At 35.2% G+C, this 26,355-nt stretch overlaps 2 protein-coding genes and 1 long non-coding RNA gene across 3 annotated transcripts; 2 read left to right on the top strand and 1 right to left on the bottom strand.

The window, feature by feature from the left end:
• Window positions 1-538: 538 nt before the first annotated feature.
• LOC143459651 (beta-parvin-like) lies at window positions 539-7,821 on the top strand. The gene is made up of 10 exons (XM_076956874.1): window positions 539-795; window positions 3,312-3,469; window positions 5,167-5,295; window positions 5,586-5,703; window positions 5,814-5,914; window positions 6,011-6,084; window positions 6,171-6,193; window positions 6,315-6,445; window positions 6,653-6,827; window positions 7,092-7,821. The coding sequence occupies exons 1-10, from the start codon at window positions 705-707 to the stop codon at window positions 7,163-7,165; spliced, it is 1,074 nt and encodes a 357-aa protein (XP_076812989.1). The 5' UTR covers window positions 539-704; the 3' UTR covers window positions 7,166-7,821.
• A 37-nt stretch (window positions 7,822-7,858) lies between these two features.
• LOC143459659 (uncharacterized) lies at window positions 7,859-9,967 on the bottom strand. The gene is made up of 4 exons (XR_013117768.1): window positions 9,601-9,967; window positions 9,415-9,492; window positions 9,239-9,305; window positions 7,859-8,122 (listed from the first exon to the last, which is right to left on the bottom strand). It is a non-coding gene; the product is annotated as an uncharacterized LOC143459659 (long non-coding RNA).
• Window positions 9,968-13,303: 3,336 nt separating this feature from the next.
• Window positions 13,304-26,040, top strand: LOC143459633 (sodium-dependent neutral amino acid transporter B(0)AT3-like). Its single transcript, XM_076956850.1, has 15 exons — window positions 13,304-14,063; window positions 14,759-14,854; window positions 14,979-15,191; window positions 15,937-16,075; window positions 16,163-16,344; window positions 21,427-21,537; window positions 21,626-21,867; window positions 21,957-22,113; window positions 22,205-22,258; window positions 22,491-22,686; window positions 22,912-23,071; window positions 23,580-23,746; window positions 23,872-23,982; window positions 24,142-24,234; window positions 24,793-26,040. The coding sequence occupies exons 1-14, from the start codon at window positions 13,977-13,979 to the stop codon at window positions 24,207-24,209; spliced, it is 1,983 nt and encodes a 660-aa protein (XP_076812965.1). The 5' UTR covers window positions 13,304-13,976; the 3' UTR covers window positions 24,210-24,234; window positions 24,793-26,040.
• Window positions 26,041-26,355: the final 315 nt, after the last annotated feature.

The following is a 26,355-nucleotide window of genomic DNA, read 5'->3' as shown; positions in this document are numbered from 1 at the left end:
CAAAATACCGGAGATATTTTTGTGTTTATTTCTTTGGCCTTCAAGTGCGATGTAGCCGTTACAATGATTGCTTTAATTACGTTACGATGCCCGTATTTAGATGGAAATTTTAAACAGTCAATTCAAGATATAGTAATCGCATTGACCACGTTTATATGTCGAGCTTTTAGATCCGACGGTCGAACAAACAAAACAACAGGAAAATTAATATGTGTTTTTCTGACCATATGCAAATCATTCCCAGGACAATAACTAATCAGTAATAATCACGTCTTGAGATAAGATTCGTTAGTATCGAAAAATAGCCGTAAACGTATTCAAACTTCACGGTTTGATGACGTTTCGACAACGTGATCATCAAGTCCAGGTGCCGAGAGACGTCATTTTTTATACAGTAACTGAAGCGTGACGGGTCAGGCGGATCTGACTGGTTATCCGCTATGCTGTTATTGTCCAAGTTTGTATATATAGAAGCTTTGATTATTACTTTAAGCTTAATCTATGATATGATGTTCTAATTAAGTTCTCATCAAAACGTCACAAGACTTTAAAAGGGGAATCACCAAACTAAAAGTTTGCATCCACTTTTGGGCCTACTGTAGATCTATATTAGGTGAGGAATTAAGTTCCATCCCCGGGTTGAAAAGTAGTTAACAACTGAAGTTATTGCGTTGTATGACCAACTTTTAAGTTAAACGTTGACTATGGCTGGATATCCACGATCACCAAAAGCCACTGATAACAAAGAGGGTTTTTTCTCATTAACCCTTGGCAGAAAGAAAAAGCTTAAAGAAGGTACTGTATGCTACCGAGCATAAGCCGTGTATGCCTAGGCTTACATAACCTAGGATATAGCCAATGCATTTTCGTAACCAAGCTATTCTAAGAGGCTGTTTTATAAGATTATTATTAAGGTTTTTGAGGTATTATTATAAAGTTATTACACTTTCGTATGTTTTTAAATTACGTCATAATCACGTCCTTTTAAATTATAGTCATACCATACCAGCCAAAAAGGTTCTTGAATGTAATTAAAACTTTCAAATTACTTCAGTACTGTACTTGATTGTTTTCTAAATTTTTTTGTTATGGTATGCCGGTATGATATCACAATCCTTATTATCGGACTGAGAAACATCTTTACACGAATTAAACTCTGCGACCCCTCACTCATAGTGGAAAGTGTAGCAGCTGTTTTTTTATTTCTTGTTTGCACGCCAATTTATAATAAATAAAATAAGAACTAAGGCTTATTACATATACCTAACACCTCATATACACCTAACAAGAAAGTTTGCCTTTAGTGCGCTGGCTAAATGTGCCAATAAACATAATTTGCGTCATATCAACGTCAGAAAATAGTGCAAATCAGTGCTAGAAGATAGGAGCAGCTTCGGCTCATCATACCAAATTTCCAACAGGGTCTTTGCATGTATGATTTCTCTTCAAAAACTGCCATGCTTTCCAATCAAGCTCCTTACCCCTTGAACGTGCATATTGAGCTTATCTTTTGTGCAAGTTTCGACCGAGGCACATTTTTTATTTGTTTTTTGTATTATTTTAAGTTATAGCTCATAAAATAAGCATTGCTTACACTCCTCGGTGAGAAATATGTTTCTTGTGCTTTCGCTCTTCTATGAAAAACGAGCTTGCTCGTTTTAACGCTCCCTCTCACTCTTTTTCAAAAATGCAAAAATATTTTTACGATGGTGCATTCCAAACCAATCGCGTTCATATGTTGCAAATTTGCCTAATAGAACTTACGTCTAGCTGGCAACCTAGTAAATGTTATGAAGTTTCAAGGGAACCAATATCGAAGAGTTTATTTTGGTTACATCTGCAACGAATGATCAATAGAGGAGTGAATATTAACAACCTTCTGGAATTTTAAATACTTGCACATTCCTTAATTTAAAATTATTCACTTCCAAGACTTAAATCACTTCTGAAAGTAATAAAAGTAATGGCAGCGCGAAGAAAATTACCAGCTCTAGTAAAATGTCTAATGATTGTTGTCACAAAAAAATTAGTTTCAAAGAAGTCATAAAACTCAAGATTCTTTTTATCCAAACGCTTTTATCTATTTTGTGCATTCGAAGTGCTCATTGTTTGAAAAAAAAGAGAAAGCAATGAGCGGATAATCCTTTGAAAAGAGTTCACACGTGGTTCCACTCCTAATTTGAAAAAAGTGCCATTCTCAAAATTTCTCCTAAAAACGGAGCATGCTGAAACTTGAGAGCTCATACCCTCCTCTGCTTCTATCTTTTTCCACAACTTATCACTTTCAATAAATTAATGTGGTGTTCCTCAGATATATCCAGAAATTTTTTAACTTTGTTAATTGCTCACAAAGGTGTCCAGCTATCATAAACTTCACATGATTTGTGTCGGCAAGCAACAACAGGATGAAACTAATGTGTAGTTTCTTTAAAAATATTGTATGTGTTTTATTCCTCTCTCATTATGGAAAGTGTTGCACATGCATGTATGCGACTCATCAACATGTAGACCTAGCTTTTTCCATATTAACACCGATTTATAATATATCGTACAAACTATTAAACGCTGGTTGCTTGAGTGCCATTTAATTATAAATAATTAAAAAACTTGGTGCACATTGTCAGGCCAAAATTTGTGCCTTTGCTTGCACAATTTCTCGTCAATACGTGGCAACATTTCCAACTTGTTGAATGTCTTTTGATAGGAATTTGTAAGTTGTGTAAAGTGTATGTGCCTATGTGGTATTTATACAGTATATACGTTATTATGACTCAATCCTTAAATATATGCTATGGGATAAGTATGTGTAGATATATTTCATGGTATAATGTAGCATATGTACACATTTTCACAAAATTAAGCTAGGTACGTTCAAACGTTATTTCAACAAGCTATATTTAAAAGAGTTTTGGTGACTTCATAAGCAAATTTCCGATTTGCTAGATATCTGCTATAGCAGCAGGTTGAAAATATTTTTTATTGGCATTTATCTTTCACTTTTTTTTAGTTTTTCCAGCCACAAAAATTGTGTGTTGCAGCTTGCAAGGTTTTATCCTGCAATTTTTATTATTATTACTGTATTTAAAAAAGATATTGTTTTCCTCGGGTTTTCATTGATAGGATTAGTCGTTTTAATCTTGTACAACTTTGTTAAACTTGGATTTTTGTACCGTATGAAAGAATCTTGTTTCATTTTAAACACCATTATTTAAGTTATAACTATAGATTAACTTTAATCAAATTATCTTTATTTGAAAATGTTATTTCACCTTTAATGTGTATCCTTATTACAACTTTGCACATGGTTTTAGTGAGTGATTTGGAGCAAGAAGGGAGAGATGCCATTGATGGTGGTTCCAGTGCTCCAGTCGATTATGATCCCAGTAGTTTCCATTTGGAAGAAAACGAAGAAAGGTCGATGATAGATAAAATTTCGCTAGAAGATCCAAAAGTTAAAGAGCTCCAAAGAGTTAGTACTAAATTTCTGGAAAATTTGTAAATATCTATATGTATATTTAATAGTTCTTAACCTTTTCTAGGGCAAACTTAATTTTTTAGGATTTAAAGTCTTGGTGAAAAGACCCAACCTACCATATCATGTTTCAAGCAATTGGTTATATTATTTAAAAAAAAGTGGTTTATTTCAAACTGCAGTAACTATTAAAAATGCTAACTTGCTCCTTAGTGTAAAAAACGTCTGGTACTAGTAATCTGTAGTCTACGATTTGCAAACGCCTTATACCACCAATTTTGTATCTTTGATTATCCTTGTGGTAATAAATGACCTGTTCGAAGTGTTATCTCTCAAACGGTCTTTGTTTTTCTGGAAGCTAGTATCAATTTTGTTTTTTTGATGATCAAGAAACAATCCTATAAGTCACCATGCTTTAATGCAAAGTGTACAACAATGACTTTCAACCTTTTATGGTTCGTGACCCCCAAAATCCATGCCCCCTGCTCATCAATAAAAAATGCAGATTTTTGATTGCAAAAAACTTTTTACTTCACTACTGTGTGTGCAGTTAGTCTTCGCACCGCTAATTTTGCATAAAAAGCACAAAAACGTGAGAAATTTGTGTTCTTGCCTCGTCTTCCCCTTCTACTACACTATAGTTCACTGGTGAGACATCTGCTCGTGTCCCCCCAGGGGTAAACCCTGGTCTAGAAAATAACTGGATTCCATTTTTGTATTCCAATTTTCCCTGGTCTCCCCTACATCTATCATTATCAGAAGAACAGAAATGCTTGTTAGTGCTTAAGCGCACCTTTCTACAGGTTGCACAGGTGATTTTATGTAACTTGCAGATTGCTCCTTTGTACCGTTAATCGAATTTGCTTCTTTCATTTTTTTTTGTTTTTTCATCGATTTCTGTAAAATGTGAAAACTGAAAATGATGAAAACAGAAAACATTTCTTAGCCAACGACACTGCCATTTAATGCATACGTTACCGCATAACCAGAAAGTCCATTAAGTACAAAGGGTTAATAGTTAACCCATGCTGTTCTTTCTCAACCACGATATAAACTTGAAACATAAAAAGTCTTCACAACCTACTTCATTACCACTTCTGATTAAACCATCACTAATAGTTGCAAGTATGATACGCAGTTGTTAGTAGTATTTTAGTGATATGCAAATGTTAGTTAAATGCATTACATGTAAAATTGATTACAGCATTAATCATTTTTCAAAGATTGAATTTTTTAAATAAGCAATGAGTCCACCAAGAGCAAAAAAAGGTCTTTTTGCCGGAATATGGAGTAGAATGTGATTGTTTATCTGAGAAAAAATGTCATGAAATGCCATTAGTTATTGTATCACTGTGACTGTAAATTGAATTGTTTCTAAAAGTGCTGTATTAAAAGACTAATGCCAGAATAAAGGAGTAACAACAAAATAACCCTTAATTAAGCACAGACAGTGCAATTTGGCTAAAATCATTTCAATAGATGGTCCTAACTCCTCCTTTGGGTCAACATTTTTGTTACAAACCATAACAATGCACTGTGGTAACCAAGAAATAAGCGCCTTTTGAGATTGAGATGACATTAAATGGAAATACCCAATCTAATCTGTTGTGTATTTAAAAAAAAATCTGTTCTGTTAACCTTGGTTAATACTTATGAAGTAGAAATTGAATGCTAATCTGTTTTCCATCTTTTAGGTTTTAATGGATTGGATAAATAATGTTTTGGTGGAACAACGTATTATAGTGAAAGACATACAGGAAGATCTCTTTGATGGTCAAGTATTGCAGAAGTTGTTAGAAAAGCTCGGTGATGTCAAGCTTCAGGTGACTATGAAATCAGTCCTTTTTTGAAACATCAAATGAAACTGCCTGGACAGTTTAAGTGCTAGTTTGAGCCATATACATTTCCTGGCAAATCGCTTTCATTCGAACAATTGTTTTCTAACTTTGCTGAATATGGTAAAAAAGTTTAATTCACTAAGTTTTTTTGCATGGATCGTAGCAACCGAAAAACATTTTTTTAACGGAACCAAAATTTGAGTATCAAAGTCAATCTCATGTAACAAAGTACAAAGTTGGTGGCTTTCTGCTACTATTTTACTGTTTTCGCCCAGGTTCCAGAAGTAACTCAAACTGCTCAGGGTCAAAAAGACAAACTCAGGGCAGTTCTGAACAAAGTCAGTGAACAGTTACAGCTTCCAAGATGGGATGAATCAAAATGGAGTGTTGACAGTAAGCTTGTTAAGATTATGCTAAAAGTGCTAGGTTAAGTCAATTGGGTTAATGACGTTTACCGATATTTAGCAAAATTTTCGTAATTTATCTATGCATATATTTCATAGGTATCCACACCAAAAACCTTACTGCGATATTGCATCTCCTTGTTGCCATGGCAACCCATTACCGAGCTCCCATACGTTTGCCAGAAAGAGTTTCCTTAAAGGTTGATTGATGTACCTTTTTGTCTCAAAACACAGGATAGTTGTATACAGTTTTGTTCCTTAAAACTTTTTTCAGCTGTCGTTTTTCTTTTATTTAGGTTATTGTCATCACAAAAAGAGATGGAAAGTTGGATCACAAAATTGTCGGTGAAGAAATTACGACCACCCTAGAGTAAGTGTGTTTGAAAGCATTGAACCATTACCACAACTATGTTTAACGTTTTTGGAAGCTAAGTCTCATCAGTTTCATTTTTGCAGGGAGATGACAGGAGGAAGATTTGGTATGCACTAGGCAGTGATACTTCATGTATTAATTAATGATGAATGGCTCTTGCTATGGACTGTGTTGGAATGATTTATATGTTCATATGTGCCGGTTTTAAAATTAATTTTCTTTTGCAGAGCGAGATGCCTTTGACACGTTATTTGATCATGCTCCTGATAAATTGAGTATTGTGAAAAGATCATTAATAGAGTTTGCCAATCGCCACCTGGAAAAAGTTAATTTAACAGTGACCGATCTAGATACCCAGGTCCGTGTGTCCTTTTGTTTTTGTTATCTGTTATGTTAAATAACTTGTATTGCTTCATATCTAGCGATGTTTTTTTTAAATACAACTTATATTCATTTCTAATGAAGTGTTGTTATAGTTTGAGAAATTGAGCATTGTGCTGTTTACTGATATATATTGGACCTATTTAATTAAACCTTCCTCAATGATTTTATTATGTTTTTCTAGTTTGCTGATGGAGTGTATCTTGTCCTATTAATGGGCTTGTTAGAAGGCTATTTTGTTCCATTGTACAGTTTCAGTCTTACCCCAGAGACTTTTGAGGACAAAGTCCACAATATACAGTTTGCATTTGAACTAATGCAGGATGCTGGCTTACCCAAGCCAAAAGCGAGGCCTGAAGGTGAGAATGTAAGCTGGTGCATATACTTTTTTAAAAAAATGTTTGTTTCGATTCCAACGGGCACAATTATGAACATTGTGCCGACTGCTATACATTCATTTTTGATAGGCTTTAGAACTTGCAAGTTGGCTATAATTTGAAGTTTGGTATGACAGAGAAATAAAGCAAACCACACAGAAAGCGAATAAAAGTGTTAACTGCAAGCAGCAAGTTGCTTACCTTAAGTATGCTTTTAATTTTTTTGGAATTTTTGTACATTTTTAGATGTGGCTAATTGTGAGCTGAAGTCAACCTTGAGAGTCCTGTATAACCTTTTTACGAAGTACAAGCGGGTGTAAAGGTCTCAGTCACCATTTAACGTCGACCTCCCAAACTAACCATTGCGTTTTCTAAGGCTGCCTTGTAAGTCTAGACTGCCTACTTGTGAAGAACGCTCAATCGATAGACCAACTAGCTATTCACCAAATACTACTCACATAAACCATTTTGTTGGTTTTAGGTTGTGGTCACGTAAAATATGAAATTTTGTTTTGCATTTTTAGTATTTAAGCACGGTTAGAGTTAGTGTATGACTTAACCTATGCGCCTCCTGTTCTTATCGTGTTATAATTGATTTTGTTGTGTAACCTTATACATCTTATCATAATATTAGTTGACAGCAAATAGTATGCGGAAATTTTTTACGAATCTTAAGTGCAAATAAGCTGCAAACAATTACCATGGAAATAAAATTTGTATAAAATTACTAGTACTTTGGTCGTATTTAGGCCCCGTAAAACGCTGAAGATTAAAATGCTAAATAAAAATAAAATGCTAGAAGAAGTTGCATTGTATTAACTAATTGACACTTCAACGTTGTTATCAGTCATTTGACATACAGATAAATGTACCACATAGCTTTTTCTGTTGTTTTGTGTATTCAGTGTATAGGTTTGTATTCAATACATTATATTTATCGCAATACTAACCCTGCAATAAACCTATTTGCATGTGATAGCGAATGCATCTGGTATTTACACTGCATACTGATATGTGAAAGCATTGATAAAGAACTAGTTTCCTGTTATGTTACATTTCGATTAATGCTTTTAGCGTACGTAGAACAGGTTCACATTGCGGTGGAGTGCTTTTGCTAGAATCATAAGGCAGTGTAATGTTTATGGTTACAGAGTAAAGCTGGGAAAACTTAAATCTAAAAATTGAAAAATGACCAAGGTCATTTTCAATGCTTCAGTGATCAAAAGATTGGTCGAGACTGTTGTGGAAAGCTTGACTTGGTCTTCCAACAGTGTATTCTGCATTCAAATAAATTCATGTTATTATTACGAGTTCAAGCGTTATGCGTTTTTTCACACCTTTCCTATTAAAACGTAAACCTGTAAGGCGAGGTATCTTAGGTATGGTAGCTAAACTGAAGTTCTAATTCTATGGCCAAGTTATGTGTTAGCAGTTTGAAGAGTATTTGATGTACATATTAAATTAAACCGGATATAGGCTATCATCGTGTAGTATTGACAGTAGCCTGTAACTAACATTTATATTTACACCGAAGTTAATATATTTATGCTTCAGCTTTTAAAACCCAATGTGTTTGCTGTATCTAAAGGTTAAAGTTGTGCTTCGATAAGAATTATAACCCGCAATCAAGAAGGTTATCTGTGAAAAATGTTGAGCCAGATCAATCGAACATGCAGTCGGCTTATGCTAGAAACAGTCAATATAGAACAAATTTGTTTCTTTGGTTATGTGAGTGTTTTTTGGACTAATTTACGTGTTGTTGGTTTAGAATAGATGAAAGGTTAATACTTTCCTTTTGGTTTGGCTAAGAGATGACAGTTGTTGCAGTGTTTTTCATAAGCTTATTAACACACGTAGGTGAAATTGTGGGAACAAAGTAAACATTTTTCTAAATCGTTATTAACAATAGATGGTCTTGGAAACCAACGACGCATTTGTGGGTTTAGCAAATGCCAACCGTTTTGAGATTTTGTATAAAAACGTCAGTATGACGCATGAAAAGTACAGCTTTAACAAAAAATTTGTTCTATAGTAAAAGCCAGCGAAAGCGTTGCGTAAGCTGTACTCTCAGACTCTAAAAGTATTATGAAGATAGGAACGTCCAGCAAGAACGACTCCATTTTACTGACAGTGCAGCGAGTACCCAGATACCTAACTGTTATAATTTGACATGGAGCACGTAAATTGTCTTGCAGCGAAAAATCCCACAGTGTGCTAGAAGAAATAGGAATGCAAAAACGATTTAATGAAAAGCATTACTTACAATTACAAATTACAATTTGTCAATAAACCTATAATTTTGAGAGTTCGAATTAATTTTGAGATTAAAACTGTTACTGTTAAGGTAAATAAATTTTCAATATAGGCCTACAATACCTGGTTTAGATTATTACCTTATAAAGAATGATCATGGATCCACACAGCGCATACACGTACAGTACCATTTTTCAGCTCTCTTTTCTGAAAGTATACCCTCAATTACATTTGAAAACTTTCAGGCTGTCACAATGTTGGTTTCAGAGTCATATTGATCACCTCTGACGGAATACGTCATTCGTAACTACAGTACCTTGTTTGTATAACTTCCATTACAAATGTATTGCGCTACCGTACTCGTTCCATTTGATTGCTATTTATTCTGGCTAACCTAAATGAAAAATGTATGAAATCAAGAGGTTTTATTGTACAATAATACTTAATAATTAAAACTACTAGCATATAGGGTGCTCATTGGGAAATGACCCCTCTCACTAACCCATTTTTTGGGGTCCATAGGTCTTTTTATACGTCTTTATTTCTTTTCATTCATCGCATTATCTTGTTTGCTTGCGACAACTTTTCGGCTGTCACATATAGGAAAACAAATAACGAACGGGTATACAGAGTTAGAAAAATGTTTATACCTACCGCGTTTCTAAAATGTAAACTATAAATTTGCAGCTACTGTACGTAAAATATGAGAACACATTTCTTTTTGAGACGTTGTAAAGCGTTTTCAACCATAAAAAACCAAAATTTTGTTGGTACATTTTGGGGGCTGTAGGCAAACGTGTAAATGTCAAACCAAGCTTTCAAAATAAAATCGACGTCCCTGGCTACAAGGTTGATAATACAATTGTATCATTTACTGGCACAAAAAAATTTAGTTCGTTCCATTTCGAATATTCTGCGGGTACTCCTGAAGCTAATTTCAAAAAACGCTTATGCTTTTTTATAGCCTTTATTAGTTCCTTAAGAAGTTTTTGAATGTTTATAGAGAGAAGTTTGATTTAATTTTCCGCTCTTTACTGGTTTGTGATTAGTCATTTTATTTACATGAAAAATTGCATACAACACGAAACGTAGACAAATCAGTAAAGATAAATGCTTTTCAATATATCATAACAATTCCTAATATGAAGGGTGCCTAAAATGTTGCTTTACATTACCATTTTAAATGATGGAAAACACAGATTGGTGTCCTATTTGTTACCTTGCCATTCTCACATTCAAAGAGGTGATAACCTCGGGTTAATAAACTAGAAAAATGTTAACATGAGGTTGGCAATGTTTTCATTTTGCCCATGTACATATACAGTCCGTACCCATGTACGCAAATCTTTTCACCTACACATGCAGACTGTACGCATATAGTAAAAAGTCTAACGTAAATAATAACAAAACGATACGTCACTCTTTTATTCTCGTTGTTAGCTGTTGAGAATATCCATAAACCGGAAATGAGGCATCCCATGTAGCAGTTCCAGTTCTATAGACCTACTATTGACTACTTCCTGGTTTTCCGCTCCACGCTGCTGTTAGTTTGTGTGCTGCGATACCCATGTTTGGCTAAGCGTCTCATATCGACCGTGGTGTAAAAATTACAGTAGATCGCAGAGACAGAGCCAATAAATCATGAATACACAAGAAATTATAAACAGGTTGACGAAAAAATTCCTGCGTAAGGATTTCTATGTGATATAGCATAATAAATGATCTAAAAGCATCACAATATTTGAGACTTGTAATGCACACTTGGAAACATCACCTGCTTTTGCTCATATTTTCTGCAACCAACAAAAATTAAAGCTTCGGTTAACCTCTGTTTTCAGCTTCAGCTACTTGCAGAAAATCAACCCCAATTAATTATCAGTAGGTTTTACATATGGAAATTTGAAAACGTCGATTTCAAACAAGCAGCCAGGTAACTTTTTAAATACCTTAAAGATGTTTAACTACTTTTTTTCACGTCATAAGGTGTTTTTTGCGAAATTATTTTTGGGATTTGCTTTTAACAAAGTATATTTTCAAATATATATAAAAAATAAACCACTAGTTTATTACGCGAAGTTGCATCATCTTTATAAGGCAAAGGTAATAGCTAGGCTGTATATTAAGCAAACACTAGAACGAAAACTCCAAAACCTTATATGGTGACGTAATTGCAAAATTCCATACCAGTTTAAGTCCACTCCACGTGGAGTAAAATGCTGGTATACTTCCTTGACTACTCCATTTGTTTACATCTTGGAAAAAAGGTTGCAGCCTGAGTTTGTAAGCAGAACTAAATGAATGAAAAGGCAGTTTGGTGCGTCCTATGTTTTCTTTGTTTTATTCAAGCTAGCCTGTATTGAAATAGTTCTATGAAACTGTCAAAGTGTGTAGCCGAAGTTAGTAAACAAGCACCATTTCCGCTATTTCCTTAAAACAGTGACATAAACGACCATTTTCTCATGCTCCAAAATTAAAAATTGGTTTGAATTTGAGATAGTGTGATTTTTTATCGCCGTTTTTTGTTATTAACGATATTTAACATAAGCATTAACGAAGTGTTGTTGTAAGGAAGTAGCCAAAAAGGGCAATGTATTCGCCTTCCTAATTGGCCAATCAGAGACCTGCGAATTAAGGAGTGTCAGGAAGGAGTGTTTAAGTGATGTGATTAAATATGGACTGAGATGTTTACAAATATATTTTAGATTAGATCACCTGAACATCATTCAAGGACATACAGTTTCAACCAGCACCTGATTTCATAAATAACAATGGCAAACAGGAGCTGATTGCTATTTATTGTATAGTGTTATAGGTTTTTTCTTTTCCTTGATTTTTTTCTACTTTTAATAACCAGGTATTCATTTATACTGTAAAAACATATTTTTCTTTGATACTATGCAAAAATAGATTAACTCTGGAGCAGATTTTACCCGGAATGACGTCACTCATATACCCACTGCGAGTGGAGCCTATAATATGTCAGGTCAAATTTACGAGTACTAATCGACGATCAACCCCGTCCCCTTCATTTTTTCAACTTTCAGTCCTATACAAGTATCAATTGTGGTTCAATAGCACGAAAACGGATGCTATGGTCTTAAAATAAAGTTGTTTATTGTTTACTATATATAAGACGCTGTAGACTCAGTTCAACTCAGTACTTAGTAGTAGAGTTACACACGTTGCTTCACGCGATGTTTAGAATCCTTACATAGTGTGGTCTGGTTCGGTTTTTAAAGCTAAACCAGAGGAAATATGACGAATAGAGGCAATAGTAATTGTGTAGTGTTATAATGTTACGCAATATAGTAATAGACAATATTATAGACATAGTGCAAGTGCAACGCTAAGTTTTCCAAAAAATAGAAGCCTATATGTGTAGTGAATATATTCACGCATTTTTGTAGTATGAATATAAACACTGAAGTTTCCACACGCTCCACCAAAACTTTGACGTCATATAACAGAAATTTTCCACCTGAGTGACCCGAACGTTAATTCTATTCACACTGGAAAGTACCTGGCGGGCTACGTGAACAATCATGGTGCAGAGAGTGAAAAGTTTCTTAATTGTTTTGTTGCCTGCTATTTGCGTTAGTTTTTGAATAAACCAGAGTGGAAAAATTAACTGTGCCTATACTTTAAGATATACTCGCTTTAGCGTTACACTTACTTTTTAAGAGTAAGTAAAAGCTTTGTGTGTATGAAAAGTTTTAATGTATAGAAGTCAAAATTTAAAGATGATTTGCTTTTGATTATGGGATTTTTTAGTTTTTATTTGTGTGTTTGTTTGCTCTTATACTCCTGTTTAGCTTCCGATATGGATTGATTGATTGAAAAGAAAGAATGGAAAATTACCTGCAATACACGTTTTCTATGGATAGCTCTTGTAACCTTAAGTATGCCCTACGGCCAACAGGCGACGGCACGTAATTTTCGATTCCAACTATGTGACGAGTCGTCTTCGACGAGACACTTGAGCAATTTTACATTGACTAAAGTACTAGGTTACATTAAGAGATAAAAGGGAGAACCAGACAGAGAGAAAGAGACACAGAGAGGAGAGAGAAAGAGCAATGGATAAGAATTAGAAAGAAAACACTAAGAGGAGGAGAGCATTTTCTCCTCGCAATAAAAACAGAAAAAAGAGGGCAGCTGTTATATTGTGCTCCCAGTTTACTACAGTACACCAATCGATAATATGTATACAAAAACGTGAGTCAGGCGGTATAGTAGTTCCTTCATCGTGTTTTGACTGGAATTAGGAGTTTGTTGTTTGTATTGGTTTGATGTTGAACGTTTGCTTTTCGCTTAATTTTTCGTTTTCGAGTAAGACTTCATCAAGTTAATAAAAGACAAGTTGTGTGAAGGCAGATGTGGTTAGCCTGCTTTTAATATTTAATTAAAAACATGCTTAGTTTTAAGTAATTCTTTACATTTTGCCTTAAGATGGTCACACACTTCGTACTCAGTTTCGCACTTACTCGTTATATGCAAGGCAATACGTGTTAAAAACATGAGTAGTGTAACTTACAATTTTACTCGTCGTCTCTTTCCCGCCATTATACGGCAGGAAATCGGTAGTAGAGCCTGTCTGGTTGGGTATCAAACAAACTAAACTAGTAAAGCGTACATGCAATTCATTCACAAATTTGTGTTGAACATATTGCCAGCACAAACCGTCCCACGTAATTCTGTTGGCTGTGTATAGCGTTTTGATATCTTGAGAAATATAATATGTCATATTTTAATTTCGCTAATAATTATTTTTTACAATTTCTCCATTGCCGCATTACATGTAGTTTATAGGCTGGTGTGTTTTGATAAAGCTTAGCTTTAAGAGCATACCGTTTACAACGACATTCTTGTTTTGAAAAAATGGATGAAACAGAACCGATAGGAACAGAATCTTCCGCTACGCTGGTAAACCGAATGGAAAATGCTGAAGAAGCGAGGAATATGAACGTAAGTCAAGCAAATAGGTTTGTATCTTGGTTGTGTGCTTCGTATAGGCCAAACTTCAAATGCTTAAATTGCCAGTGACGTCTATTAACGTTCTTTAATTATTCATTTTGTCTGAGTCCAAATTTTTCCAGCATAGTAAGCCAGATGACGTCGTCTTTAGACATAATGTAATTTTTATTGATGGTTTGATGTTTGGCGTCGTTTTTGACCGCAGGCTACACAAAGTAAGCTAAGAAAAAGAGTCTGTAGAAAACCCAAAACCAGCTATATAACAACAATCTTTCCTGAACGCAATTGTACCAATTACTTGGGTTTTATTCTTAACTGTCACCAAAGCTAGAGTAATTTGAATTTCGATGCCATTTTTTCTGTCGTGTCTGTTTATTCCAGCACAGATATTTGTACACTGCCCCATTAGAGCGGGTTAATTACATTTAGCTAATTATTATTCTGCTCTCTTTCCTGGTCATTTACAGTAAAACACCAAACCAGGCAAAAAGTTAATGTCGCGTTTAGCCGGAATTTTTTCGATCAAACTTCATGCAACTCTTTGTTACCTATAAGTATATGTTGTGCCTTTGATATATCAACTCACAAAGAAATAGTTGATGTGCTTCAAATTTATCCCCGTTACGTGCTCTCCTAATTCTATTATTGAAGTAGATTGTTAATTTTAATTCTTTTTGTCGTCACAGGATGATGATTCGAATTCTTCATCTGAAGACGTTGTTGAGAAGCGAGACGGTTGGGATAACAAAGTTCAATATATTCTGGCCCAAATCGGTTTTGCGGTAGGTCGAAAGCGATCTATTATATATGTTGTAAGAAATGTACGCATGGACTATAGAGTACCAACAATATAATATGCAAGATTTGAACTAATTAGTTGAATAAAATCGACCTTTGTGTTTGAAGGTTGGTCTTGGAAATGTTTGGCGTTTTCCCTATCTATGTCAGAAGAATGGAGGGGGGGCATTTCTTATTCCTTATTTTATCATGTTAATCTTGGAAGGTATTCCTCTCTTTTATATGGAAATTGCAATCGGTCAACGTTTGAAACGTGGGAGCGTAGGAGTTTGGAACCACATCCATCCTTATCTTGGGGGAGTCGGTGTCGCTAGTATGGTGGTAAGTAAGTTAATAACAGTTTTCCCTGGAGCTGTTATTCGTTGATGTAGTATTAGTGCAGACCACCTCGTACATGGTTGTAACTAAAATAAGAAACAGGATATAGTTTTGACACTCTTAAGGTTACCTTTATATTTTTTGACATGAGCTTTCGCAAGCAGAAGCTTGCTTCTTCAGTTGTTCTGTGAAATGGTGCCAAAGTATAACCTGTTTCTTATTTTACTTTAAAAATTTGGTTAACACAGTTCAGACAACATCAACATGGTTGTAACTGCAACGGTTTGCAAATATATTTAAGGCTAATGTTTAGTATTTTTGTGGTACTTATGAGTCATGCACGATGTCTTCCTATAAACAACTTAACTGTTTTCAATAGAGGGTTAAACTGGTTTTAAGGCCAGTTTTAAGACTATTTGAAAATTAAAAATTTCGCAAATCATCATGATGTAAACTTGATTCCCGATCGATTTTGTTTTGTTGAGTCATTATGGCAAAGTTTTTTTGTATGCTCACGTTAACCTATTTTGGTTCTCGTTTTGCCTTTATAACCTAACTCGTTTGTTTGAAATCTGCAATGATTGAAACGCTCATTCATAAAAGTTTTCTCAAGATCACAAACGTGCTTGTGTCATCATTACTTGTGAATAGTACTTTTGTTCGTCAACACTCAGCTGCGATCCCGGATACAATGAATGGGCGTTGCTATGTTATGTATTTACAGCCATCCAAAATTATCCTGTTACAGGTCTGCTTTCTCATCGCTCTCTATTACAATATGATCATAGCTTGGGCTTTATACTATTTTTTCAACTCTTTTCAAAGTTCACTACCGTGGTCGGATTGTCCATCTTATCCTAACCTAACTGACACGAATAACAAATCAGGTAAACGAAAAATCATTTGAACGAAATATATTGCAGCTGAATTTACCCCTTTCAAGTTTAACAGTAACAACTCAATTTAATCTGCAGTTCCATTGGAAGAATGTTCAAAGTCTAGTGCGACATCGTACTTTTGGTATCGCGATACTCTTGATATTTCGTCGTCCATTGAAGAACCTGGTAATGTGGTGTGGAGACTGTCACTAGTTCTTGTCGTGGCTTGGCTGGTCGTGTTCATTGGGATGTTCAAAGGAATTAAGTCGTCGGGAAAAGTGAGTTAGATTCCGTATAGTGAAGCAGTCCGATCAATTATACAATTGCTATGGTTTACGCATTAATCTGTAAGCTACTTTTGTTTTAAAATTTCTACCTGATGCCTGACTGTCATGTTTCGTTCTTGGGACCACTTCAGCCCTTCAATGCGTTCGTTTGATATGATTTACCCTATCGAACCGATCGTTAGGCGTTGAATAGATAACAATAGAACAGGATGTGTAAATCTACATGGCCCACTCGATGAACCTATTTGTTGTGTTTAAATTTGACCGCTGAGTATCGTATCCAGGATTACAAGCGATCGTTGCTATGCTTGTTCGTCACATCGACATAGCTTTGCTTGTATGGGTCGTAACAAAAATAGGTATACAGTGGTTTGTTTAGTTTCGTGCTATTCCCGTACTTGCCTGATTCGTGGAATATTGCACACAGTTTTGTCTCACTGTCTCACACTTCAAATTCTTTTAAATTGTTAGCGCTTTAATGGCATTTGACGATGGCGTTTGTGTTATTATTACGCTGGTCCACTTCCAAACATAAGTACATTTACGAACCTGTTTTTTTCCGTTATGGTATTCTTTTGTCAGTGTCATGCTTCACTACATCTCACCTCAGAAATAGTAAACCCGAGCTATACAAACGTTTCAAACACCACTAGGATGGCTTGTAACAAAGGGACAGGGTTCAGGGATATGGCGAAGTTTCGATACTAGTTTTACCTGGTTGTGCTTTTTTAAGTTCGATTGTTGTGTATAAGATTTTTATGTCTTGATTGGCAACAGTTGTTACTCTTCAAAAAACTACGATACAAGAAGCCTTTGTAAACATGCGAGGTAACAAAACAATTCAAATACCTACTGTAATTCAACGACCTCCCAGAAGTACAAACAGTAAGTAAATGAAAGAAAATTTTGTACCAATTCACATCGTGCTTGGCCGAGAGAATCAAGAAGCTTTTGCGCCACAAACTTCTTAAAACTGACGTGATGGCATTTTCCCCCGGGCTGACAGACTAGACTTGATTGAGTTTTTGCTCACGCTATTCGTAAATTACTTCATGCCATAACCGATTTGAACGAATCAAATCAAGACAACCCGCAAACATGGACTTCAATTACAGTTAAAACGCAGAAAATGTTTTTTATCTGTTATGCAAAGGTATTTGGCAATAACGTAGTAATTTTCAGAAGTACAGTACCAATTTCAGTCAACCAATTATAACAGTCATCATTTTCAATCATTCTAATTACTTTATCAAAGGTGAAAACGGTTCGGTATGGTCTGCGTTAATAAATTATCCAGTTATGGTATTGCGAATTCATCTTTGTCTGTCTGCGGTCTTTTTAAACTTGGAACTACAGTACATTGGTATGGTTTCCAACCTTTTTGCCGATATCATGTTGTGCGGAAGACCCAAATCAACTGCGCTTCCAAACAGCGGTCCTGCTTGTCTGTCGGAAGCGTCAATTTCTGAACTGATTAGGTTTGATGGGAACAAATAGTGTTCGTAGACCTTATGCTTTAAAAGAAACGGTTGCATGCCCGACTTTCTTCCTAATTTTTACGTAAAAAGAATAGAAATGTCATCAGTAATGCTCAAACTCATGTATTCCTGTCAGTACAACAGTTGTGTAGACGCTGTGGCTGTAGTTTCTCAGTAGTTTTATTTAAATAAGCTAGAAAGCAGAGTGTTGATTTCGAAGAAACTCCCCGTTGTACTGCATGATTACGACATGATAATTTGCATTTAAACGTGTAACCTGTACAACAATTAAGGAGTTCAAGTGCAAGTTCTCAGTACTGTATATTTTTTGATTCATTGCAATTCATAACTTTATCAACAGTCTAATATTCAAATAAGGAAGAAAACATTTTTAATCAAAGTTTAAACCTGCTAGTCCGTTTGCTGTACCCTGCTCATATCACGCCTATTTTACTGTACGTATATCATAATAAAAACGCTTTGCATTTATGATCTTTTAGTAATTTTTTTGTCTTTATGTCACAGGTAGCTTACGAACGGTTTGCAACTTGATACTTTATAGTTTAAACCGAAGTTCTGTTAGCCATTATTAAATACAACACGCCGGATTTTTTATTGAAATGATTGAAGCAGGCTTTCTTTGAATCTTTTCAATAAATCACGTGACAAATACAAGAACGCAAAATTGTTTTCAGAACAATGTTCTGTACTTCTTTCTCAAATGGAGTTGTGAAAGAAGTAGTACACAGTAGCTCAGTCGTAGAAAACACTATTTGTTCGCCGGATTGATAAAAGGGTTCAACAATTTTCCACCTCCCGCCAAGCTATTTCCGCAGTAAATCTTGATAAATTGCCTCCTTCGAGAAGACTAATAGTTAACAATTATACAAGCATGTTTAAGTTTAAATGACGTCACTTTCTTTACATGCAAAAGAATGTGCAAAATTACATAACTTTAAAAGCGATGGACCTTCGTAGTGATTTTTCTGACTCACCATACCGAATGCGTACAGTCAAATCGAATGTAAACTTTGGACGTCTCTGGAAATGTTATAAAGACTTTCTTCTAAATAAAAGCACGTACGTTTGCTTTCATATGGATCCTCGACAGTTATGAATATCGTATTATCTTGTAAGTATTTAAAACTGATAAGCTTCGTGTTATCGTACAATGACACCAATCAGTCACGTGACAAGTTAGGTTATCACAATCACAAAGTGATCATTTTTCATTTGGCAGTTATTTTTATTTAATCCTGTCCTTTATTCTGGACGCCGTTGACCAGTATAATCCCCTGGGCTACGTTGCAAATCGTTTTTAGCACAATCTAACAGGCCAAGTACGGTGCCAGCTTCGCTTACCCTGCGGATATCTTCATCACCAAATACAGCACATAGCCTACCACAACGTGATGATGCCATGGTTTGCCATAATTTTTTGTGAAAGTATGTACGTGCTGTAGGCTACTGTGAGGTGTTGACCTCTGATTTTCCTGAGTATTTTACTTTTCGTTGTGCTTGTAAATAAATCGTTGGGAATATTCTCGGCGACCCACCTCTTTCTATATAGTAGCTCTGAGGCGTGGAAAATCATTCAGAACTACACGAAGTTGTGCGATGTTATACATTTATTTTGTATTGGCCTAGGATGGAAAAAATGAGTAGCTCCTAAAATAACTATAGGCTGCATATTTGTATGGTGACCTGGTTGAAAATATTCCAATGACGTCTAACATCATGACGCACACAGCAAGTTGAACGTATGGTCGAGAACTTTCTCTTTAATATTAGTAACAGAAAATCTTTTTTCTTGTATAAGAAAGGTAATTGTTCCCACACTATGTAAATCTTGCTAGGTCTCTTGTTGTTCGACCTATCTTGTGGTCAGAATCGTTAATCGTTTGTGGCTGTTGTGATTGTGTTGTGTTGTGGTTGTGATTTATTACTGGTTATTTGCTGATCGAGTAAAAATAAACTGTGTTGTAGGGTAAGGTTCAGGTGGCAATGCCAGCAACGCTTGAACAACGATCGTCCCTTCACGCTTCACGTTTGTCTTTGTGTGTAACATTCTGATCATTCTTGAATGAAACAGATGACATAAACCAAAATTAAAGATAAATATAATTTATTTTTCACAGTGTGTTATTGCGCTATGCCAATTTCTTTTCTGGTAGATGGTGAGTAGAAGGCAATATTTTGGAAGTAAAGCTTCCTGTCATTCAGTTAAGCTTTCTACTACCAATTGTTCTTTTTAAGCACGTGGTGATACCAATACAAAGCTTAAGTATCTGGCGCCCCTCTTCGATATGGAAAGTACCTAACTGGAATTCGCTTCCCATAATTTCGATAATCCCTTAATCCTCTTGACGTTATAAAGTAAAGCGCGATTTGTTTCTGGAAAACCTTGAATTGGCTACACACTAACGCAGTATATTTACAGATTTCCATTTTGAAATATGAAATATACAGAAATATGGCATTATGAAACTAGTTGAACTAGCCAAATTTTACTCTTTCTATGTGTACTGTAGTTGCTTAGACAAACATTCCAGAAATGTAGTCTCAAGAGAGGAAATTGTGGTTATGACATGTCTAAAGACGATAGTAATGGGGCGTTGCCGTATAAACATTGGCTTTTATAACACTTATACTGAAGTCACAATGAAAGGAATTCACTTCATTTAAATTTCAAAAGATTGCTCATGTTTGAATTCACCCCTGATGATATCACTTTATGGTATTCTTTGTGCTATGCGTTGACTAACCATGTCATTAAACTGTTGTTGAAGCATTGTTATTGGCCCTGTCCCACATAAAACAAGCAATCTACTACGATCGCCATGGTATCCTAGATCAACCACGTGCTAACCTTCCCGCTAGAGTAGTCACGTGGTCGTGTGTCTTCATTATACGTTATCTTTTTCGAAACAGGAAGTCAGTAATCCGATCTTGCTTGAAAAAGTTGTAAAAATTATTTCCATGGCAAGTTACACCTTAACACAGGAAGCTGTCAAGAAAGGGTCTTCTTTATATGGACAAGCTTGTTTTTTTTCACTGTACAGTGTACACATGCGTTTAATTGTTCAAAATAGCAACAATTTCGAACCTTTCGAACAACAACACATTAAAACTAAAAAATCAAGATGGTTACAACAAGATGCTCTTATTGCGAAATTATCATGAGTTTAAGTCGTGCAAAGACATTTCTCCCGTCCTAATGGTCTATGAACTATGAAAACTTTTATGCCATACCATACCTCGATGGCCACTGTACATTAGCCTAGTAGGATTTGTTTTCACCTCTCAGGCAATTAAAATATATAGAACATGCAGCTTTACACTGCAGTTATATATAGATATAGCCTTGTATTATACTTAGGTTACTTAAAATTCAATAGTTTTTATACAGTACTATTTAAAATAACTTATGACGGTAGGATAAACGTGGATAACATAACAAAGCATCACTGCCTTTACTATATTGAGTATCCAAGTTTGATTTATGGAAACAGATAGTAAAGTAGTTTCAAGTATCTACAAGGCGATATTCAACTGTGCATTTGGGATCTGAACCAAGCATTTCATTCTTTTGCAGATTATCTATTTTAGTGCAACCTTTCCTTATTTGGTCTTAGTAATTTATTTTTTTCGTGGAATAACATTGGATGGTGCTGTTGACGGATTGGCATTCATGTTCACACCAGATGTAAGTTATATAGGGCACGACGTTTGTGATTTTTTTACTCGATTTTACTCAGTTTAACTTTTTCATGCAAATTATCATCTTTTTCAAGATGTCTAAATTAGCTGACCCAAATGTGTGGAGAGATGCAGCGACACAGATATTCTTTTCCCTTGGCTTGGGATTTGGTGGAGTAATCGCTTACTCATCTTATAATGATGTGAAAAACAACTGCAAGAAAGATGCCATAACTGTTTCCATCATTAACTGTGCCAGCAGCTTGTTTGCCTCCTTGGTAATTTTCTGCGTGCTGGGCTTCAAGGCACATCACAAATCTCAGATCTGCATTGACAGGTAATTTTACTGAGTCTAAAAGTTATGAAGTAGGTTGGATTTGATTAACCAAGAATTCAATGTTAAAGCAATAATTTATGTGTTTTCAGGAATATTGAAAAAATTCACGGCTTTTTCAATGACTATCCTGATCATGACGTCATACATTTTGTTACAAACATGGATCGAAAGAATTATTATCCTTATTTGGATGGCATTAATATCACGCTAATAAACCATAATGAAACACAACCTTCAATTTTAGAAGTGAGCATAGAAGATTTTATATGAACTTAATTTGAAAATCTGTCTGTTTGTTTTCATTGAATTATTATTAACTCAAAATATCGTTCTACAGAATTGGAAAAGTGTCAACCTTTCAAATTGTACGATCGAAGAAGAATTGAAGGAGGTGAATAGCAAATTAGCAATGCTCTTATTAATGAAATAGCTAAACGAGTGGCTCATGTTTTGCTAAATGTTACGAATCATGTTTTAAATCATAGTATACTGTAGAATACAAGGGCTTTTTCAAAGCAAATTTAAAATATTGTAAAAGCGAAGTTTGAAATTTTAATTTTAAAATTACCGACTAACTATTAGATTGCCACGTTTGAAATTTATTGTAATGCTTGTGTGAACAGGCTGTATCCGGCCCTGGCCTTGCTTTCATCGCTTTTACTGAAGCTATGATTCATATGCCTGGAGGTCCATTCTGGAGTGTAATGTTTTTTGCTATGTTGATAAATCTCGGTCTTGGCTCCATGTTTGGTACCTTGGAAGGAATAGTAACACCTTTACGAGACCTGGGATTAAAGATTCCAAAAGAAGCCATTGTTGGTAAGCATAACTTGTGACATCAGCACATTATACAATACAACAATACATACCAGTAATTCAACATCTTTACGCTGTTTTCTGCCCAAAAAGGTCCAGATATGTTGCTTTAATTAAATAACCAATCTTACCCGTAAAACGTCTTACATGCTGATTTTGAACAACTATTTTTTAAGTCTTTTTTATTTTTCGGTGCGTTATATGATTGCTTGTGTACTATGTTTGCAGCCATTTTGTGCCTGGTTTCGCTGGGAGTGGGTCAAATTTTCACCCTGAGGTCAGGCATGTACATTCTAGATATTTTCGATACGTACGCTGGAACACTGCCACTTCTCATGATTGCTTTCTTTGAAACAGTGGGAGTTGCGTGGGTGTACAAATTTTCCAAGTAAGCGTCTACCATTGAACTAAAGTTTTTTGTTTGTTGCAAAAATGGAAGTCGGACCGGGCTCGGGGTCGATCTTAAAATCTGTGAAATCTTATCTGCGAAAAACTATAAGTTTGTTTGCAAAGATTATATGCAAACGTTTCGGCTCTGCAACCACATATTATTTATTGCAAACAAAAAAGCCACAGTATAGGTATAGTATAGGACTATAGGTGATGCATTTTTTGACTTCTATCACAGCGGGTAGTCAATTGAAGGATTTCGTTACGTTGCATTGTATGTCTTTGGCTGGTTTCTTAAATGTAACGTTCTGATTTTTTGGGCCTGGTTTGAGCTATGTTTTCAGTTTGGAACTAAAACCTTTGAACCCTACAGGTCCGCTTCCATCGCTGGCTTGTTGCTTGCTTTTCGTTCTACATGATAGGAATATCTTTTTTTGCAACTACATTTTAGCAAAAATATAAACAGGTTATGCCAGACTAATATTAAATTTTTTGTTGCCTTTTAGGTTCTCGAAGGACATCTCTTACATGTTAGATGAAAGCGGCCCGGGTCCTTTCTGGAGAATTACGTGGTGCTTCATATCCCCTCTGCTTATGGCTGTGCTCTTTATTGCTTCAATTGTACAACTTGTCATTAAAACACCACAGTACAAACACTACAATGCGGAAGAAGGTACAGTTAAAATAATTTTAGTTATAGTTTTTATCTTTAACGTCAACCTTTTCGTTATCGTCACCGTTTTTGTATAAATATAGGCAAGTTATACTGGGTATAATAGTATAACCTTGTTTGTGCAGCAAGTGGAGACGAGAAAGTCGATTATCCAGCATGGGCAATAGCTTTCATCATCTTTTTGATACTTCTCAGTATATCATGGATTCCAATCATAGCTTTTTTGCGATGGAAAGGTAAGACTTCACTTTCATTAATAAAATATGCACAGAAGAATTTACTAAGATTTTTAAAGCTTATATATATTTATTGCTATGGCTTAGTTTATGTGTTTTATGCGGTTAGCCTCACATAAATACGTTCACTTTCATTACAGTATTCATTTTTTTAAACAGGTTATCTAAAATATGTTCCTGCTGATTCGTCGTCGAAAGCACATCCTACCAATAAATCATATGCATAAAATATGTATTTCTCTTCTGTTTTAACCCTATCCTAACCAGGCTCGCGAGTTTACTAAAAAACTAGGTGTGGCCGACCCCGCACACACATTTTCAATCGTTAATTACTAGAAAACTATACGTCGTAAACTGATCGGATTTTGACAGGTTAGTAGAAAAATCATCTGGCTTCCTGTATACATCATAATTGTAAAACTAAAGAAAGTGAATTTAGTGTAAATTAAGTATTTCTAAAAGTGACACATTTCTAGAAATTCTTCTTGTTACGCCGCGCCCCCGCTGTGCTGAAAACCAGCTGACCGCGAGAAGAGAACGAAAGAGAATAGTTAGTCGAGTTATTGGTGCGTAAATGAGTAATACGCTTCAATGCGGAGAGCAGAGCAAAGCAGAGGAAAATTATGAAAATATCGCAATATCTTAAAAATTACAAAATCTAACTTTATCAAACAAACATGGACAGATAGCTGAACATTTTTTAGGAAAAGTCACCAAATTTCAAGTTTCTACAGCAAACAATGCAACTGTACGCCACGTTTTGCTATGACAGTGTGCGGGAGAAGCCAAGCCTAGTTAGAATAGGGTTAAGTGTTTCATTGTTTCGTTCATAACTTCGAATGAAATTATCATCTTTATTATAAAAAAAGGTATAACGACACATAGATTTAACTTTTATTCTGCAGGACAAATGTCCCCTTTTAATTGTGTTGCCACAGACGCTTGTTCTGTTGAGCCTGGTTAGTAGCCTACTTTGGTAGTATATGCTTATCTCATCAATGCGCCTTTTTCGCTCTTCGTTGTTGGAAGTAGTGTCCATGACGTGATCCGAATGACTGCAAAATAAGTTGCATTGTGGTTTTGTATATAAGATGCAAAGTATAAAAGAAGCATAAAATATGTTCTTTTTGAAAGCTCGTAATTTATTTGAAGATCTTAATTGCAGCTACAGAATGTTAGTATAGAAAACATTTTAAAACTATGTACATGCTGCTATCATGTAAACTTAATATCTGTGCATATTGGCGTTATTTTCATTTTTAATACCTCACAAACTTTTTCAGTTTCACTTTGTTTCATCCAGTTTCACGTAAATCCTGCTTTGTCACGATACTATGGCGTTTTGCAAATTCACGTACGCCAAAATTTTTGGTAATGGTTTTGAATATTTATTATTTATTTGCTGCTTTTTTGTTTGCTTGCGTTGTTTATTAGTTTTCTTTTGTCTTTTGTTTGCTATTTATTATTTAACTACGTATAGGTTTATTGTTGTGATTCGCACCTCAACATAGGGTTATCCGATGCGTATTTGCTATTTTCTCAAAATAAGCTTTTTCGATTTAGCCCTGCTGAAATGCAAGCCGTCGATCCGACTATGTGCCCTGTATTCTAGTCCTCATAAATTTCCTCAACATTATCCTTAAAAAACAGCTCATAAAAAGTTTCGACATTTTACCGTATTAAACTCATTTACCTTCATCGAATATCACGATTCGCATTAACCCTCTCTATGATTTGTGAGTGAAATGAACGTTGCTCACCAGTCATATAGTCTGTGTGGTTAATGGAGCCGCCTGGTTAAAAACGACTTTATTTAATTGATCAGTTTTAAGCACCTTTTCACGTTTCAACTTTAATGAGGAATATTTTTTATTGTGTTTGCTGGTTTTTGTTCGTAATGGCTCTCTGCTCATATGCTATTAGTGGTCACTTGCTTTCTCTACAGCTCATTTCATGTTTAATTCTCGCTGAACATTTGTTGTTGTGTAGCTTTCTTCGCTTTTCCTGGTGAATGCATAATTGGATGACATGCAAAAAATATAAAATGTATGTCACACAGTTACGTACAGTATTAGATTTACAGCAGAACAAAGGGTACGTAATGTAAATATTAAAAACGAAAACATGTTTGCTGAATCAGTTTATTTTTCTAATTAATCAAATTGTCACAGGTTATTCTATCGCACAACAAGTGTAGACTATTGGCATTGCAGGCAGCGAAATAACGCCGAGAGACAAAGAATGCCATGAGTCCATAACCCAGAGATAAATGGTTCGAAGCAAACTAGTCTTGCTCTTAGATTAAACTGTGATCATGTAATTTTTGGTGGCTAACACTTCTCACTTGGTGGGATGTTGCAACTAAACTTTCTA

The sequence above is a fragment of the Clavelina lepadiformis genome, chromosome 1, assembly GCF_947623445.1.
Source record: "Clavelina lepadiformis chromosome 1, kaClaLepa1.1, whole genome shotgun sequence".
NCBI lineage: Eukaryota > Metazoa > Chordata > Ascidiacea > Aplousobranchia > Clavelinidae > Clavelina > Clavelina lepadiformis.
Note: the sequence above shows the minus strand (reverse complement) of the source record. Positions and strands in the feature narration are given on the sequence as shown.

Coding starts and splice junctions, on each gene's coding strand:
- LOC143459633 (XM_076956850.1), top strand. CDS start 13,977: ATGGATGAAACAGAACCGATAGGAACAGAATCTTCCGCTACGCTGGTA. Junction 16,076..16,162: donor TGACACGAATAACAAATCAG/GTAAACGAAAAA, acceptor TTTAATCTGCAG/TTCCATTGGAAGAATGTTCA. Junction 22,687..22,911: donor TCCAAAAGAAGCCATTGTTG/GTAAGCATAACT, acceptor CTATGTTTGCAG/CCATTTTGTGCCTGGTTTCG.
- LOC143459651 (XM_076956874.1), top strand. CDS start 705: ATGGCTGGATATCCACGATCACCAAAAGCCACTGATAACAAAGAGGGT. Junction 5,915..6,010: donor CAGAAAGAGTTTCCTTAAAG/GTTGATTGATGT, acceptor TCTTTTATTTAG/GTTATTGTCATCACAAAAAG. Junction 6,085..6,170: donor GAAATTACGACCACCCTAGA/GTAAGTGTGTTT, acceptor TCATTTTTGCAG/GGAGATGACAGGAGGAAGAT.